The sequence below is a fragment of the Hyperolius riggenbachi genome, chromosome 11, assembly GCF_040937935.1.
Source record: "Hyperolius riggenbachi isolate aHypRig1 chromosome 11, aHypRig1.pri, whole genome shotgun sequence".
NCBI classification, from domain to species: domain Eukaryota; kingdom Metazoa; phylum Chordata; class Amphibia; order Anura; family Hyperoliidae; genus Hyperolius; species Hyperolius riggenbachi.
Window position 1 is genome coordinate 139,917,491 of NC_090656.1, and position 19,058 is coordinate 139,936,548.

At 42.8% G+C, this 19,058-nt stretch overlaps 1 protein-coding gene across 4 annotated transcripts in view; it reads right to left on the reverse strand.

The window, feature by feature from the left end:
• Positions 1-308: 308 nt before the first annotated feature.
• The window catches only part of RCOR2 (REST corepressor 2), a 72,721-nt gene continuing 53,971 nt past the window's right edge, over positions 309-19,058 (reverse strand). For all 4 annotated transcript variants that reach the window (XM_068261490.1, XM_068261487.1, XM_068261488.1 and 1 more), the window contains 5 exons: positions 16,645-16,863; positions 12,364-12,441; positions 9,026-9,083; positions 7,467-7,693; positions 309-1,117 (listed from right to left, as the gene is read on the reverse strand). In XM_068261490.1, coding sequence (XP_068117591.1) covers positions 839-1,117; positions 7,467-7,693; positions 9,026-9,083; positions 12,364-12,441; positions 16,645-16,863 — 861 coding nt within the window. In that variant the 3' untranslated portion in view covers positions 309-838. The remainder of the gene's footprint in view (positions 1,118-7,466; positions 7,694-9,025; positions 9,084-12,363; positions 12,442-16,644; positions 16,864-19,058) is intronic.

Below are 19,058 nucleotides of genomic sequence, written 5' to 3' on the forward strand. Positions count from 1 at the left end.
GATCGAATCTGCTGTCTATTGGCGGGAAATTGCGTTACTGTATGGGCAACTTTAATTTCCTGAAATAAATTTTAGGCTCTTCTGAGCTCAGACCTGTTATGAGGATGTAAAAAATATATATTCTTGCATGTGTGTGCTTACGATTTCAACTGCTAACTTAATAACATTTCAATACTTGTGTTCTCCAGCTCAGGATTATACTGGGCTGAAAAATCATGTAATCACAACAAAAGTAGACAAATGCAGATGGAAAAATACATGTACAAAAATTGTGAAGACCATATATTACAAAAAACACAACTAATTTTATTAAGGAACTATTCACAATGTTACAAAATCGCTACTTGTTATCAAAAATGTGTAGCCTAACACGCACAATTTATTCACAACTGAATTGCCAGTTTTGCCACAGACTAGAAAATGAAAGTTAAAAAATGTATTTTAAGTTATAAATAGGCAGTCCAGTCAAGTAGATATAACACAATCTTCAGACACGACACCACAATGACAAATCAAATGAGGTGTCCTCAGTTCTCTGATTTGGCATCGTTCACAAAAACTTGAATCTATATTCCTGTGAAGCCAAAAGAAGCAGAGACAGAACCCTGAACATTTTAAGGAAAAAGTAAACATACTCAGATTCACCACTTCATATGCCTGTAAGTTCAATACTATCACAGTCCCATGGCCTAAGGCTGAATTTATTATTCAATACTGTTCTGTGAGAGGCAAACAAGTTTGTACATGCGTCTTTTATTTCCACATTACAATTCCAATACTCCCATAAATAAAACCACTCTAACACACTGCAAAAAAGAAAGAAATATCAGATTACTCCTCAGGAGAAAGCTGGCTCTGCATGGTTTCCCAGTAAAGCAGGTGGTGCACGAGGGTTCTGACGAGGAGCAGGGCGAACAAGTGGTGGGGGGCGAGCTTGGAGAAGACGCCCTGGTTGTAGTGGAGGTGGCTGACGATGAAGAACAGGAGCTGAAGGAATGGCTGGCCTCAGCAAGGGGGGTGGGTGCGACATGGCAGAAGTAGCTGGTGTGGAAGCATTTGTAGTAATAGTAGTAGTAGTAACTGTCTGAGAGGAGGCAGAGACAGACGTGATTTGGACCTGTGATGGAAGAAGCATTTAAATGTCACGGTCATATTATGAGGCTTTAACCAAAAGAAAGTCTAAATGGAAAAGAAGATATCACTAGTCAATGTAAATAGTGTTAGCAGAACATAAAAAAACTATACTGTAGTGCAATGTTATTGTAAAATCAAGATTAATATGTAAGGGAGGCGACATGTGATATGATGAAATAAGCGTGTATGAACAGTGCAGAACATTAATAACCAGGCTGTTTTACTTTGCTGCCTGAAAGAGTTAATTTTTAGGCATGGAAGTGACAGCTTCTGTCTTGTTGTACCTTGTCGGGAATATAGTAATCATCACTGACAAGCAAATAACTGCCATAAAGGTTTTCCTGGCAGAATACAACTCGAGAGCAGAGAGAGATAGGAAAAGGTCAATTAGTTATGTATTTTCATTTATGGACACTTAATATGCTGCCACTGAGCAGAGACAAAAATATTAATTCTACTTTGAAATATTTAAATATAAAATAAAACTGCGGGTTATCCAAAAAAAAAAAAAAAAGCCATTTTTAGGAGTAGGACGACAAATACAATTGTCTATCTCATCCGTTTATTTTCACCCCAGGTTCACTTTAAATTCTTCATTGAAAAAAATGAAAAATAAGTTATGTGTTCTACACCTGGGAAATGAAATCTTTTTTTAAAAAATGTAAGAAACTAGGGATCACTGGAGCAATTTACCAGTGGTGCCAAAACTAGCTAAGTTGGAGTGGGGTGTGGCCAAGTTTAAGAACAGGTGTCTAGTAAGAATAAGGTATGGCTCCATATTACCACTCCCCATTACAATGCTGCTCAGCATTTTCAGTGCCCACTACTACCACCATTATGTCCCCCTTTTGCAGGAGAGGAAAAGTTTATACAGGTGTCTTATTTCTACATTACAATGCCAATACTCCCATAAACATCACATGTAATGCGAAAGAAGGATTTCCCTAATTGTGATCATTTGACCGAGCTGGAAAATGGTTATGTGGTGTACCCCAGGGCTGTGGAGTCGGAGTCGTGGAGTCAGAGCAATTTTGGGTGCCTGGAGTCAGAGTCGGGAAAAAATGCACCGACTCCGACTCCTAATGAATTTGTAACTGTAATTAAAATAGAAAATATGATAAAATGTTCTATTTCTCAGATAATAGTCATTAAAAATAATGTATATATACAGTATATATACAGTAATAGCTGTGCTTAGTCCACAAAAATGAAATAAACCAATCAAAATTAGTTACTTGTGCTGCTTCAATAAAGCAGTCCCCGTATTTTTAAAGTCAGATATACATATCTGATTGTGACTGTATATATGATGTGTACACAGGAATCTCTTATATATACTAAATAACATCTATGCTGTAAGTATAAAGCCTGATGTGTAGCCATGTCACTAATAGAGATGGTCAACGTGATGGAAATAATTCTGCATTGATGCAAATGTATGCACTCCCTTTGCTGATGAAATCAAATAATTTGATATGTTATTAAAATTTGGTTTGGTGACTACAAATTAAAGGGTAACTGAGACGGATGAAAAGTAAAGTTTTATACATACCTGGTGCTTCCTCCAGCCCCCTTCAGGCTAATCAGTCCCTCACTGTCCACCACCCGGATCTTCTGCTATGAGTCCTGGTAATTCAGCCAGTCAGCGATGTCCGGCCGCATGCCGCTCCCACAGCCAGGAACATTCTGCACCTGCGTAATAGTGCTGCACAGGTGTAGTATGCTCCTTGCGGCGGAGTGTGTGCATGCGCACTACGCCTGACTGGCTCAAGTACCTGGACTCATAGCAGAAGATCCAGGTGGTGGAGGAGGACAACGAGGGACTGATTATCCTGAAGGCGGCTGGAGGAAGCCCCAGGTATGTATAAAACTTTAATTTCATCTGTCTCAGGTTTACTTTGTTACACAGTAGTACTATACTCTACATATGCACTCCCCACAGAGCTGCAGGGAATCCACTGAGAATGCTGTGCACATTGAACACAGAGGTGTTGTCTGTTTACAATCTCCTCATTCCCCTGCAGAGTACCTGCACATCATTTTTACATGTACCCACACTTACATTGCCTAGGGCCTGATAGATGTTCTTTGTTCCGGTTTGTACCTTTTACAAGTACTCTTACCAAGGACTAGTTTTAGTCTAAAGGGAATAAATATGGCAGTCTACATATCCTTCTCACTTCAGTTGTCTTGTAAAATTCCTAAGCGTTGGCAGTTAAGAGACGAATTTCATGTTACATACTTTTAATCAACAAAATTGTAATATGCAAATTAGAGGAGTCGGAGTCGTGGAGTCGGAGGAATCCTAAACTGAGGAGTCGGAGTCGGTGGATTTTTGGACTGACTCCACAGCCCTGGTGTACCCTACAGACTTTTCAAATCTGTAAACTGTTGCCAATGAGTGAGTGGGTATTTTCATCTCACTAGACAATGATGGTGATCCGGGACTTTAAGGTAACATAATACCATGTCCAGCAGTAGCATCCAGGGCATTACAACCAAAAATATTTTCCACGTGTAACTATACAGTACAGATCACAACACATTTAGGTTGAACTGTAAAAAATCAAAATATATGCTGAAATGCACAGTGATTAAAAATACAACAGCATATCCTTTCAGTGGCACTAACATAATAAACCATTGTTTTTTGTAGCAGCCAGTGCACACTTCCATCTCCCTAAAAATCGGCAATACGTGCCAATGAGCAAACTTAATGAAACCGCGTGGGAGCTAGTCACCTATCCAGGTAACTCCGCTGCAAATTACTTTGTGAAATTGTATTCCTGGAAATCTGTACATGGCATAAATGTGTGAAAAGTTCCCAATTTCAGTAGCATCTTCATAACACAATAATAACAATATTATGTCACATGAAGTGGGAAGGGAACTCACTAGAACAAAAAGCTGGTCATAGTTCTTTTGCTGTATTGCTTATTATTGTACTGTTATAATTGTATTGTATTATTATTGGATTGTTTATTGCTGTATGTCACCCCTAAATATGGTCTGTAACCTTAACTAAATGTCCAGCGCTGTGTAATATGTTGGTGCTTTATAAATACCATCAATAAATAAATACAGTTAGACTTGAGTAATTCCCACTCCGACCAACAGAGGGAGAACAAAACAAGTAAATGCATTCATTAGAAATCTATCTCAGTCCAGCTAAGTACATAAGAGAAATATGGCACTGAGCCTGAACTGATCATTACTGCCTTTAGAGTGAATATATGACAGATCTCACTAATGGTGGCCATACAATTTTTTCATCCAATCTTACCATTTCTGTGTAGTATAAGGGTAAATTAAGTGAATATACTGAAAGGATAATTTACGCAGTTACTTTATATTATATAGAAATGGTAAGATTGGATGAAAAAATTGTACCATGAATGGCCACCATAAGAGCAGTATCTGGGGAAAAAAACCTGTTGCCCATCTATACATTGTATAGCTTAGTGAATACAACTGCTTATGTTTACAATATTCGATAAATTATTTAGTACATTTGCTCATTGTAGAAACTTACCAATTTACATTTTTAAATTTATCAGAGATGCCGCATCTTTTCAGCTGGCAAAGTGACTCTCTGTGGAATGTTTTTTTTTCCACCAATCTGTGCAGTAGAAACATCATATGATCTCCCAGAGTGAGCTGAGGGAGAAGGCATGACATCATAGCTAGAGCAGGGACAAGGTCCTCCAGCACCCAAGGCTGAGACACCAAAGTGCGCCCCTCCATCCCTCCCACCCCAGCTGTCACACACTGATTGCTATTAGACTAAGAGGGCCACAGGGCCCACAACCTCCCCAACACCTTAATATCTAGTTATCTGGCTTGCAGTCACTGCTATGTATCCCCTTTTCTTATTTCTTTCTGCTTCATACACAATTAGGAATGACAGCTGAATAAATTGTGCGCCCCCTCCTACTCTGCGCCCTGAGGCTGGAGCCTCTCCAGCCTATGCCTCGGCCCGTCCCTGATCATAGCTTAGGCTAAACATCACTGGGAGGGCAGGGTCACATACCAATATACAGCAATTCAAAGATATAAGAAAGGTTACTGATGCTGAAGCCAGGATAATGAAGGTAGAAATGATTATCCTGAATAATTTATTGTATTTTTCGGGCATGGGGAGAAAAAGGTCCCTGCGTCATATGCCAAATACAGGGGGTCCCCAACTTATGAATGCCTGCTGATACGAACCGCCGCAATGTCAGGAACTGACAATCTGTACTGTCCCACGAGTCCTTCGCTCTCCGCCTCCCCATGTCTCCTGCACTCCCCATGAATAAATAGTAATCAGCAGCAGCACAGCTCACCTAATCCATCAGAGCCCGCGGCGATCAAATCTCTCCCGTCTCTCACTGTTCCCCTAGTGCCGGCTTCTGCTGATGATACAATCAGCGGGAATCCGACACTAGGGGAGCCGTGAGGGAGAGGAGATCTCTGATTAGGTGAGCTGTGCTGCTGCTAATTTCTATTTATTTATGGGGAGCACAGGAGACATGGGGAGGGAGCGGATGTAGATACGAAGGACAGACGGGGGAGCGCAGGAGGATGCGGGAAGCGAAGGAGACACAAGGGACCGACGGGGACACAGGTTAGCGAAAGAGGATACTTCGGGGGGGGGGGGGGGGGGGGGAATACACAGGTGTGCTGGCCTGCGACACCCAGATTCCAGCCGCTGGGCGAGCTAAATCGGGTGGTCAGCTGATCAGGCCCACAAGCTCTGATCCGGAACTACTGCCCAGACTGCTCTTCATTGCCAATGGCGGAACCAGGAAGAATAGCGAACCTACCGCTGCTGGAACCGGCTACTCTTACCGCCGCTGGGAACGTAGATGCTGGGCTATCTCTTCACCGCCACTGCCTGCAACAACGCCGAAGGAGCTGCTCAACACCATTGCTCCTGGATCAGCACAGCACCATTCACCTGACAGGCCAGCCACATGGATCCAGCGATGGATACAGACTGGGGCAGGAAGGGTCACGGCACCTGCTCATAACTCTCACACCTGGCTGCAAGCCAATGCCCCCGGATCCATAAGACATCATGCCGGACCCAGATATCCAGCACCTCAGCATTCACAAATTCTGCCATAGACCCAGCAGCCTTCTCCACAGCCCCCGGATCTCCACAACTGCAGCCCAATACGGTGTGCTGGAATTCCTGAGTCTCCTCTGTATTCTTTCGCCATCCGTTTGGCTTCTGGGCCTCCCAACCACTCCGGCCTAGGCCGCAAGCTGAGGACCAAGCTTAGGCGTAGCCTAGATCCACCATACACCAGTCATCGTCCCCCAGTGATCTGGATGCAGCACAGTCCTGGGCACAGCACATGCCTGGTTCCACTTTAAGCAGTCCAGCATGGGGGGTAAATGTTTCTTAAGCATGGCCAGTGGGACAGTTAATCAGGCCACGAGCCAGCGTATTGACAACTGCAACCCCAGGGACCATATCTCTCCCTCTCTTTCCTCCTTTAGAGGGATATGCTCACTCTTTCTCACTCTCTTTTTCTCTCGCTCTTCTCTTCCTTCACTCTTTTATTCTTCCTTTGCTCTCTCCTTCCCTCCTTTTGTGGGATATGCTTGCTCTCTCTGTCCCTTTCTCTCTCCCTTTCTCTCTGTACCTCCCCTCCAAGAACATTCTGCTGGGGAAACCAAATCGCTGCAAAGCAGTTGAGTGCTACAGAAAATGTGGCAGGGCTGCTTGCATAGCACTTCTTAGATGAATCCCCTGGACCTTCCACTATGTATTGTGTATATGCCTACTTCATAATTATTTACTATATACTTATTTACTGTACCATCACCAACCCTGCACGTCCCCATTGTACTTGGCGAAATAAAACGATTCTGATGATACAATTTATACTGCAGTATTGATTTGAAATGCTATATTGGTTAGCTATAGACTTTATAAAACTACATAATTCCATGTGAGGACACGTTTGTAAAATTCCTATCCAGACATGGCCATACAAAAGAGAGGAAAATATTAAAGTTAAGAACTGATTGTTTGAAACATCTCTTTATATAATATCCCTGTGTCTCCGCGTCCGCTATGTCCCTGTGTCAGTGCTTTTTTGCACTGCGCATGTGCAGGGAGGGACGCAGAGACACTGAGGAAAGCTGAGGGAGGACAGGGCCAGAAGGGGCAGGAGAGTGCGTGTGGCGAGCGTGGGTGACAGACGGGTGCACATGCGCACGGTGAAGTGGTGACAGACCTAGCCCGTTTTTAAACGGGCTACGGTCACTAGTTATGTATGTTTTGAATACAAACGTGCAATGTGTATTGTGTAATACAGATTGATATTGTCATCTCTTACTTCATCATCTTCTTCGCTGTTCGTCTGGGAGGAGCCATTATTCTTACTGGTAGAATCAGTACACACAGCAGACGGTTCCACTCCTTGCTCTGCCTCCCATTCCTGAATCACTTCATCCAGGTTGAAACGTCTACGGTAACCAATATAGAATGTCTTCACTTGTGCTGATGTTTTATTAGCAAGAACCTCTGATATGGCCTGAAAATCCTTCCCGTATTTCCGAAAAGCTGAAAAAATAGGAAAAACGATTAATCCATACCCAAGATATCCATTTTGATAATATGAACCCTCCCCTTTAATCACAGCTTTAGGCCTGGAACTCACTAGCAGCACTTTTATAAGCGCTTGTGATTTGAAAAGCTCTTGCTAATGTAATGCTATGTGTGTGATCCCACTTAAAGAGGAACTCCAGTGAAAATGATGTAATAAACAAGTGCTTCATTTTTACAATAATTATGTATAAATGATTTAGCCAGTGTTTGCTCATTGTAAAATCATTTAAATCCCTGATTTAAGGTGGCCATACACTTGTTAGATTAGCAGCAGATAGATCATCAGATAGATTTCTGATCTATCTGATGTGTTTAGGACCATTTTTTACTAGGAACAGATTTCCAATAGATTTCAGTTTGAAATCTATTGAAAATCAATCTGAAGGCATTTTTTTGCCATCAGATTTGCATTGGGGCCAATGCAAATTGATTAACAATCTCTTCAGATCGATTTTGATTTTCCACCCTGGCCGATTGATTGAAATCGATCGAAATCGGCCGCAAATCTATCGAATCGGCAAACGATTTGCAATCGATCGATTTCGATCGATCGGCCGTTAATCGGCTGAGTGTATGGGCCCCTTTACATTCTGACATTTATCACATGGTGACATTTTTACTGCTGACAGGTGATGTAGCTGGCTGCTGCTTGCTGTTTTGCCCTGGTCTTTAGGGGGGTTTAACACTGCGGTCCTGAAGTGGTTAAAGGAAAACTTAAGTCAAATATAAAAAATGATTTTTACTCACCCGGGGCATTCCTCAGCCCCCCGAAGCTGGATGGTGCCCTCGCAGTCCCGCTCCGATCGTCCTGTCCCCGCCGCCGGCTACTTCCGGGTTCGGCGACAGCCGCCGACAGGCTGGGAACGCGGCTGATTTTCCGCGTTCCCAGCCGCTAAATCACCCTCTATGCTGCTATAGCGTATATGTTATACGCTATAGCAGCATAGAGGGTGATATAGCGGCTGGGAACGCGGAAAATCAGCCGCGTTCCCAGCCTGTCGGCGGCTGTCGCCGAACCCGGAAGTAGCCGCCGGCGGGGACAGGACGATCGGAGCGGGACTGCGAGGGCACCATCCAGCTTCGGGGGCTGAGCGATGCCCCGGGTGAGTAAAAATCATTTTTTATATTTGACTTAAGTTTTCCTTTAAGGTATGTAATTTAAAAATCCCCCATAGCATTATATTAGCAAGAGCTTTTCAAATCACAAACACTTACAAAAGCGCTGCTAGTGGGTTGCAGGCCCTTATCTGACTCGATACGATGAGATTATTAAGGGTATCAACTCACCTTGCACAGCCAGCAGCTGCTCATCTGTTGTCCACCTTGAATTAAGCTTAATGTTCAGCTACAGAGAAAGGCACCACATAAAGGAATGTGTTTAGTTTTTGTTCCTGACAAATTTCTAAGCATTTCTCCATGTACAACAGTGTAAGCATGAAAATAATTTTAAACTGCAACATAACCATTAGTCACTCACAACAGAAATGCATTAGAAACAGAGCCTTTCAAGTAAAAGTAAGTCTTTGCAAAGTTTTTAAAATAAAATAAAAAACACACAAGTTACACAGTTATCTATTCCCTTAAAGAGAACCCGAGGTGGGGATCTTAGAATAAAATCTATACACAGAGGCTCGGTCTGGCTATAGTGCCCAGCCTCTGTTGCTAGTTGAATCCCCCCTAAGTCCCCCCTGCGCTCCGCTCTCCCCCATAAATTATAGCCGCGCTGTCGACACGCAGTTTATCTGCCTAGTGTCACTCACGCTGCTCCCCCGCCTCCTGCAGAGCGGCGATCCCCGCCCCGTCCCTTCCCTCCCCCGATGAGTGGAGGGACGGGACGCGGGCGGGGACCGGCGCTCTGCAGGAAGCGGGGGGAGCAGCGTGAGTGGCATTAGGGAGGTAAACATTGCCCGACAGCACGGCTGTAATTTATGGGCTGGAGGGGAGGGGGGACTTAGGGGGGATTCAACTAGCAACAGAGGCTGGGCACTATAGCCAGACCCAGCCTCTGTGTATAGATTTTATTCTAAGATCCCCACCTCAGGTTCTCTTTAAGTCCCTTTTTATACTAACCTTTGGCAGAAATAATAACAGCACGGCTGACAAGTGCTTCACCTCTCCTTTGTGGTTTGCATGCACCACTTATTCACCTTGTAGAATAGAATTTACGGTACATTTTAATACAAGTCCTGCTAAAGTGATCTCACTGGTATCTATTTGGTTGGCATACTGTTGAATTACTGGTGTGTGGCTTTAGTATTTACTGTATTTTTTCAGAATATAAGATGCTCTGGCATACAAGACACACCTAGGTTTAGAGGGCAAAATCAGGGGGAAAAGAAAAATACTAAACCTAGATGCGTCTATAGTGTAAGAGTGTCTTATGACCTTTTGCCCCCCAAACTGTCTGTAAGCTACTCTAAGCTACACTGACCAGCAAAACTAAACTAATCTCTGCTGCCCTACCAGCTAAGCTACACTACACTACACTAACACAACACTGTACTGTACTAACACTACACTGTACTAGTGCTACAGTAACACTAAACTAACACTTCTGTACTACACCTGATCCTGCTGACACACTCCTCTCCCTCTGGTCCTTTGTTAGACGCACTCCTCTTCTGGTCTTATCATGAATCTGGTGGTGTATGGGATACAGCACTATTCACTTCGGGGCCTCCGTACTTGTTTTGTACTTCCGCTCCGTACTCCTCTTCTGTTCTCATCCCAGAGCTAGCGGTGTCTAAAGAAACAGTGGCCATCTGTTGCTATTCACTCCGGGTCCTCCGAACTTGTGCCGTACTTCCACACTGTAACCCCAGTGGCGCACATGCGCTGGGGTCACACAGTGTAATCTCGGTGCAAGTGTGCCGCAGCGGTTACAGTGCGGAAGTATGGGGTACCCAGAGCAGTATAGCTGCAGGTGGCCGCTGTGTCTCCATTAACCGCCAGCTCCAGGATGAGAACAACAGAAGAGGAGCGCATTGGCATTCATGGGACCGGAGCAAGTTTTTGTGAAGAAAAAGTGTGTCTTATATTACGAAAAATATGGCCTATAGTGCTGACATTTTCTGCAACACTTTCGCAGTATATGGTCTTGTCACTAGTTGTTCCTCTGCATTTTTCTTACTCGTATGCAAAATTAAAGCAAATTGCATGCAACTTGTACTATCTGCCAATGCCTCCCTACCTTAGTCCATTCCAAGCTGCATATAACGTGCTTTAACCAACCTCGAACTGCATTATACCGAAAAAGGGGAGGGAAAGGCCATATGGGTAAACTCACCAGTTTTTAAACACAACCAACTGCACAAATGACTTCAAGTGGACAGTATAAGGAAAGCATTCGAAAGTGTTCAAAAGAAAGTGCTTTCAAAAAAAGTCCATCTGAACCAGCCCTTAACCCTGCTGTAGTGAATTAATTATAGCAATGTTTGAGATGACTGAGATGAATATATATATATATATATATATATATATTATATATATATATATATATACACACACATACATACACACACACTGTATGTATGTATGTATGTATGTATGTATGTATGTATGTATGTATGTATGTATGTATGTATGTATATATATATATATATATATATATATATATATATATATATATATATATATATATATATATATATATATATATACATACATATACATATATATATATACACTGTATGTATGTATATAGAGGTGTTTTCAAAAGGGGTATATGATGTAATATTGGTAAACACGGCTCAAAGTAGCAAGATAGTCTTGTATTTCAGTCACTTTAGTTAGCAAGTAAAGCTTGAAAATGGTCTACAGTAACACACAGCAGAAACAAAAATAATTTGTGCAATGTATAACTACAACTGTGATTTACTGTCATGGCCTACTGCATCTTTTTTATTATGGTACAATTAACCCAATGAGATGAAAGCAGATATCCAGTGTAAATTGAACATTACAAAGGTTTACTTCTAAGAAGTCATACAGGTGAAACTCAAAAAAATTAGAATATTGTGCAACATCGCAGGGAAGGTAAATATATCAAGTCTTGTCAGGCTTATCGAGCCAGTATTGCGGGACGCTTCGGGGGAGCCAGCGCTGGACTGCATGCAGCTACAGGGATGGGGGAAGCCTCATTGGGACCCTGAGGCTTCCCCCTCCTGAGGTGAGTACCCCCCAAGGGAACATTTTTTTTGTTACAGAGTCTCTTTAACTAGTTCATCTAAAACACCTGCAAAGGGTTCCTATTTCATGTATTAGTTTTACCTTTTAAAGTTGAATTAATGAAATAAATGGACTTTTGCACGATATTGTAATTTTTCGAGTTTCACCTGTAATTACCTAACCCTCCTGAATCTCTCCCTGACCCCATATGCACTGGCTTCCAGCACTTAGCCCCACCCCCCGCTGAAAAATACCATGGCGTTCTCTTTACTCAAGAAAGAAAACACTATGGCGTTTTTCAGCAGTGGGGTTTATGGGGTAGGCGCCGAAAGTTGGCAGATACAGTGATCGGGGAGAGATTTGTAAGAAGGCATGAAAGGTAATTATAACTTCTTAGAAGTGGACCTGTGTAATTTACACTTTATACTGGATATCCACTTTAAGGAGAGAGGTCTTACCTCTGGAGGCCTAATTTCATCAATTCCTCCACTGATTATCCCCCTTAAGCTGCTGTTCATCTGTTTGATATTTTGCACCTGAAAGGTAAATACACAGATAAGGTTTTATATACTGTATATAATTTTGGAATATCTTAGTGACATTTGCTTCATTTACTTTTCCTTTTCAAACCAGTCAACATGGCCAGTAAGTAGGTCTGTAAAATGAAATTGAAAAAATATCTTCACTCATGAATCCATGTCATGAAAGAAGCAAGTGGCATGCTCAACCCAAAGTTTGTCAAACTACCAAACCTTGACCATTTTTGCAGAAACCCATACATCATTAAAAGCATATTTTTAATGAAAGAAAGTTGCTTTAAAAGGAAATTCTCTCTCCCCTTGCCCTCCTAGTACCTTACAAACAGCACCCCATAAAGACAAAAATTTCTTCAGAGCGCTACAATATTACAACCTAATGGTCAATAATAAATGCCCGTAGGCTAAAAAAACCTTAAAAGCTTACAAGCGGACAATGCAAACAATTCTTTAAGTCCTGTCAAGTCCAGGGAGACTTTGCAGTATTAGCAGATCAGGTACATGTGTGCGCTTTCTACTGGCTGCAGGCAGGCCATTCCAACAGTCAATGTATGTATGGAGAGCGCTCAACATTATCCTCAATAGTCCACCACCACCATACACCCCATGAGGGAGAGAACTAACCCAATCTGTATGACCTCTGTTAGTTTGGTCAATTAGCGTGATGCAGGCAGTTCTGGTGGTTAAACAGGTGGTTTGAAGTAAAATTCTTCAATATTAGTACCTCATGAGGAAAAGACTCTCATAGCGTGACTCCATATAGAGAAAAACGTTTTATTATAAAATGTAACTCACATTCAGGTGAAGGGTATACAGACACTGAGTTTACGGGCTTTCCCCCGTTGCCTCCCGGGCAGGCTGCAGGATTAGCACCGTTATCATGGCTCCGTCCTTCTACTGCATGTATCCTCGCTATTCACTTCCTACTTGTCGTGCTAGGCTGCACCCTATGCATTTCGTCACCACCCCACACGTGGTACTGCCTTGGCCCTGCAAGGTTTCCCAGCGGGAATTGGCACCAGATCCCTTGGGCGACACCACGCGGGACTCATGTGTGATGAGTCACTCGTGGTGATGAAACACGTAGGATGGAGCCTAGCAAGACTAGTAGGAAGTGAATAGCGAGGATACACGCGGAGGAGAGACAGAGCTGTGATAGCGGTGCCAATCCTGCAGCCTGCCTGGTAGGCAACAGGGAAAGCCCATAAACTTAGTGCCTGTATATCCTTCACCTGAATGTTAGTGCAATTTTATAATAAAACGTTTTTATATATAAGGAGTCATGCTATGAGAGTTTTTTCCTCATGAGGTACGAATATTGAAGAATTTAACTTCAAACCACCTGTGCTTCAGAGTGAGGGGGAGCAAGGCTGGCAGAGGCTAAACCACCGGGTCTGCCTGCAGAGCGCTAAATGACCAAAGTAACAGTGGTCATACAGATCGGGTGAGTTTTCTTGCTCACGGGGTGTATGGTGGTGGACTATTGAGGATAACGTTGAGCGCTCTTCATACATACACTGACTAAAACGCATAAAGTACCAGTCAGAAAGCTGAACAGACCATCGTGAAGGGAACACCAATATGTGAAGCAATGAGCGTGTGTGCCGTGTCTATATACTGTGCCCCTCTCCACCGCAGGCTGAGAGTTGCACGACCATGGCAAGAACACTATGTCAGGAGTGAGACACAGCCTCTTTTATGCCAATATGAGCACAGTCGTCTTTAATGTCCCATCCCTAACACTGCAGCCTCCTGAGGAAAACGGATCCACAGATGCCGAAAGCATCAGCAAATCTTTTTAGAATTTTAAGCAAACAGGGTCTGTGAGCTCCGTAATTTTTCTGGGAAATTTTAAAGACTATTATAGTTTTATACTGGAACACAGGAATTGTAATGATTACTGGAATTTCAGCATAAATGGTCAAGCAATAGCCATATTTTCTACGGAGTGATGGGCATCTTTCCAACCAGGCACAATATAAACACCTTTGACATGTTGTAATGATTCACCATTTTACAGTGACAGACTAAAGCCCTGTACACACACTACCTAAAACTAGGGCAAGGCAGCCAAAATCGACTGCCTCTGCAGATAATTCAGCGTGAATACAGCAGTGCCCGACCCCATCAGCCATAGATCCGCTTGGCGTAGTGATCCGGCCAAAAGACATCCATGAGCATGGTTCTCCCCACTTAACCCACCCGTCACATGATGTCATTCCAGCAGAGCACTATGGTCCCTCTGCTCATTCGCACCTATTCTGTACTGCATTGGCCCTGCAATGTTGCCCAGCGGGAATTGGCACCCGATCCCTCAGGCGACACGGGTCAAATTTCAGAGCAAAAGAGGTAAACTGTACTGTAGCAGCTATCAATAAAACTCTCATCAATATGGATAGAGAGCCATAGGACTATTTTCTATGTGCAAATGCAAATGTTTGATGAGAGCACTTTATTAAAGCAACAGGGTCAGCCATACTAGGCCAGGAAAAAAAACACATATATAAGCAGATAACTACTTGTTCTACTTACATAACAGATGTCCATGTTATATAGTAAATAAAGAGAATTCTGTTCCTGGCATTTGTCATTTTGGTTCCCTCTACTGAAGCCAAAACAGATGCCATTTCCTCCCATACTTTTTTTTTCTCTGGCTGCATAATGAACACAGAGCAGTGGGTAAATGGTATTGTATTTTGTGGCTGACAATCCCGCTTTAAAAAGAATCTGTACTGTAAAATTCTTACAATAAAAAGCATACTATTCTATTCATTATGTTCTCCTGGGCCCCTCTGTGCTGTTTCTGCCACTCCCTGCTGCAATTCTGGCTTGTAATTGCCAGTTTTAGGCAGTGTTTACAAACAAAAGACATGGCATGTGATAGGCTGAGAGGAGCTCAGTCTGTGACTCATACAGAGACTGCAGGGGGCCTGGAGAGGATGTGTATAGCTTCTATCCCATCACAAACAGAGTAGCACATTCCTACCTGAGTGCCTGAGCCCAACAAAGCCGTCAGAGGAAAGAAGGTTAGACTATATAACAGAGATAATACAGCCACTGTGCAACTAGAAAAGGCTGCAGTAAGACAGACCACATTAGAACATGTATAGGAACTTATAAGATAGAAGAAATAAGCCTGAACATTTTGTTACAGAGTCTCTTTAAACGAAACCGGAAGAGACAATATGAAGACTGCCAGCTTCTGCCTGCCTTTTCTGCTGAGCAGTGTTCTCCCCAGGCTCTTTTAGCCGGGTGCTCCACCCGGCTAGATTTGGTGACCACCCGGCTGTCATCGGCTCAGCTCCTCACCTCCTCCTATGCTGTAAGCAGAGTTGCCCTGCATTTTCATCTCGCCCCACCCGGCTACTTTTTCATGCCACCCGGCTACTATTTCATGCCACCCGGCTGGAAACAAATTCTGGGGAGAACACTGCTGAGATCATGGATTTAGCTGCTAAAAGAAGCACATGTACAACATTCGTGCAGAACTGGTAGTCAGAGCCCAGGAGCTGCACAGCTGGTGTAGGGATTCCGGAAGAATGAGGAGGCATATAATCAATATAACAGGACAGCAAGTAAGATTTTCTTTTAAACAGTCAGCAACAGCACACTCCATCCATATTTCACTTCATATTTCATTTCACACAAAAAAAAAAATCAACTTGGTATGTAAACAGACTGTATTCTGGTAGCAGAGGGTATCAGGACAGAAAATGCACACCTGATCAGAAAAAATAAACAATGTGCAAGGTGGCCATACCTGGAGCCTCCTCTACGCCTTCAAACTCTGGAGCCTCAGCATTTCTGGCCTCCTCTACATCTTGGAACTCTGCCCCCTGTTCATCCTTGAACACACGATCTGTCCATGCCCTGTCTTTAAGCCCACACCTCCACAGCTGTGTGCAGGATCCTCAGTTTAGGAGTGCCATGGGCATGCGTTGTTACAAATGTTTCCAAACAGCACATGTCCAGAATGCTCCCGGATGTGGCTGCCGTGCACAGCTGTTTGGAAGCAGGATCAAAGGTGCATGGAGAGAAAAGAGCATTGCTCTGACTCGCTTCAGTTAAAACATTAAACGGGTGGCATAGCTTCAAGACAAAGCTGTGGAGCCACTGGGTTTATGGGAGCAGGCAAAAAGCTCCAGGTGTGGCCGCCTCCTTCAACTTAATTTTGGTACCCTTTGAACATTTTGCAGTTCTCACCTGGCGTTTCAGTGATATAATCTGGGCATCCTGCTGGCACAATGTGAGTGCTGGCATATCAGAAGTGGAACATACTGCTGCAACATCACTCTTGCTAAGGTGCATCCCCTTAGGAGGCCTGCGTCGAGATCGCCCAGGGTGGTGACGGTACTGAGAGATCATGGGATCTTTTTTGACTGAGCTAATCTTTTCTAACTCTGGTGCAGTTTTGATCGATTCCTGAAACATAAAATCAGAAAAAAATATATTAAGGGAAAGGAACAGGATGGCAAAAATATGACCCAGTAAAGATAACAACCAATGTCCATAATACACGTACAAAACTTTGCATCATGTGCAATATTTTCAAAGTGATTTTGTTTTAACGTAAACCTTATTTTCTACCTAAAATCAAATCAAAAGCTTATGTTAAATAAATTCAGCTAAATTTTTGTCGCGCAAGTTATTATTGTTGATATTCTAGCAAAATTGTTAATCAAAGTTGACCTTTTTTATTTTTAGCAATTAACCAAGGTGGATCCCACTCTCTTGACTGCTGCTCTTGTTCTATTGTAGTTGCCATAGGCAAGGTGCAACAACTCATCTGCCCCTCTTCACAGAACAGAACAGATTGCTTGGCAGAAAGATAAGCAGCAATTATCCCTAAAGCCTAAACTGTCAACTAAAATGCTCAGACACAATTATTTCAGGCAATATTAATCTAGTCTCTGTACAAAGCTTTACAGAGGTGTTTAAAAAAAGCTGTGAAATCTTCTTGAATCCTCAATATTTATGCGTGAATATCACCTAAAATGTGATTTATTTGGCACAAAACTCTGAATACTGGATGACAAGCAACTGATTAAAAAAATGGTTCCAAAGTTGCATATTTGCAACAGACAGTGTGTGGCCAAGGTATGTGAATCTCTACACTTACAAGCTTACTTCAAAGAAAAACTACAATGTGGGTCTCTCAATCCATGTGATGGTTAGAAAGGTGTAGGATTCACTGGTTTATTTGAAGAACAGAGATTTGGACTTTCCTTGTCTAAAGCAAACACTAATGGATTTTTAAAAACAGATTAGATCTTAGATTTGATTTGAACATTTGATCTAACAATCTATACAAGAATAATAGGGGTGTCCATTGGATGAACTTCAATCTGTGAATTCAAGGAACCAAGGGGGAAAAAGAAGAGACAGAGAACTTACTTAGAACAATGGGAAATAGAAACTAACAAAGTACCACTTACAAAACTGGGTTTCTAAAGGCAACCACAGTAACAAGCAAGTGGAGAATTCCGTCTCCATGTGGATCTGTATATACTTAATCCTGTTGTCAGGGAAGGGGCGGGGGGAACTATATAACTTGTTTAACCGCTTCTAGGCTGTGGTAATTGAAATCTACACCCTGTTTGTGGTTGCTTATTCCTGCCGATGTGTACTCCTCTGCATGCAGGTTTTCAGAGGAGCCTCACATCCACCTCCTCTACAGGCAATTTCTACACAGCGGCAGACAGATTTTTGCCTCCGAGCAAACATTGCCTTGATAAAGAGGCCCTACGTGGCTCTGAAACATTGGCCATATGCTTTTACATGGAACCAATAGAGATTTACTTTAGTTGTGCCAGCTCTTTTCTCTGGTGAATACATATTAAAAAGTCCACTATTAACTATTTATGTTTTTTTCCTTACAAGTGTTTTATTTTGGTAACTATAGAGTAGGGGAGTAAGGGGTTACAAGTTAACACCTTACGACCGCCTAATGCCGATTGGCAGCCGCAAGGTGGCTCCCCAGGACCACCTACTGCTAAAAGGCGTCAAGTCCTGGGGTGGTGGGGACTGGGGGGGGGAGGGGTCGGGGGAGATTGCAGAGGATCGCACGCGCCCATGCGTGCGCATCCCCACTTGAGTAATGGAGTGGAGTTCTGTAAACAGTCTTCCAGAAGTAAACAGTCTTCCAGCAGGCTGAAAAGAAAAGTAACGTCAGTTTCTTTGTGGTTGTACAGCTCTGTGATCTAATGCGCTGTACTGGGGACAGCCCTGACATTTGGCGATCCCCTCTCATAGGCATTGGACATCGGTGGGAGGGAAAAAAATAGAACATTTTATTTAAAATAGGATAATTAACTTTAAAAAAAAAAAAAAAAAAAAGCCTGCAGCAGTGATCAGAGCCCACCAACAGAAAGCTCTGTTGGTGGGCAGAAAAGGAGGGGAGGTCCATTTGTGTGCTAAGTTGTACGGTACTACTATAAGCCGTTAAAGCTGCAGTGGCCTGAATTATAAAAAAAATAGCCTGGTCTCTAGGGGAGTGTAAGCCGGTGGTCCTTAAGTGGTTAATAAAAATGTATGTATTTGTATATATAAAAGAGAATGAGGGTGCATTTGTACTTTTTGGCCACAAGATGCTACAATTGCCAAGTATTGTAAAACAG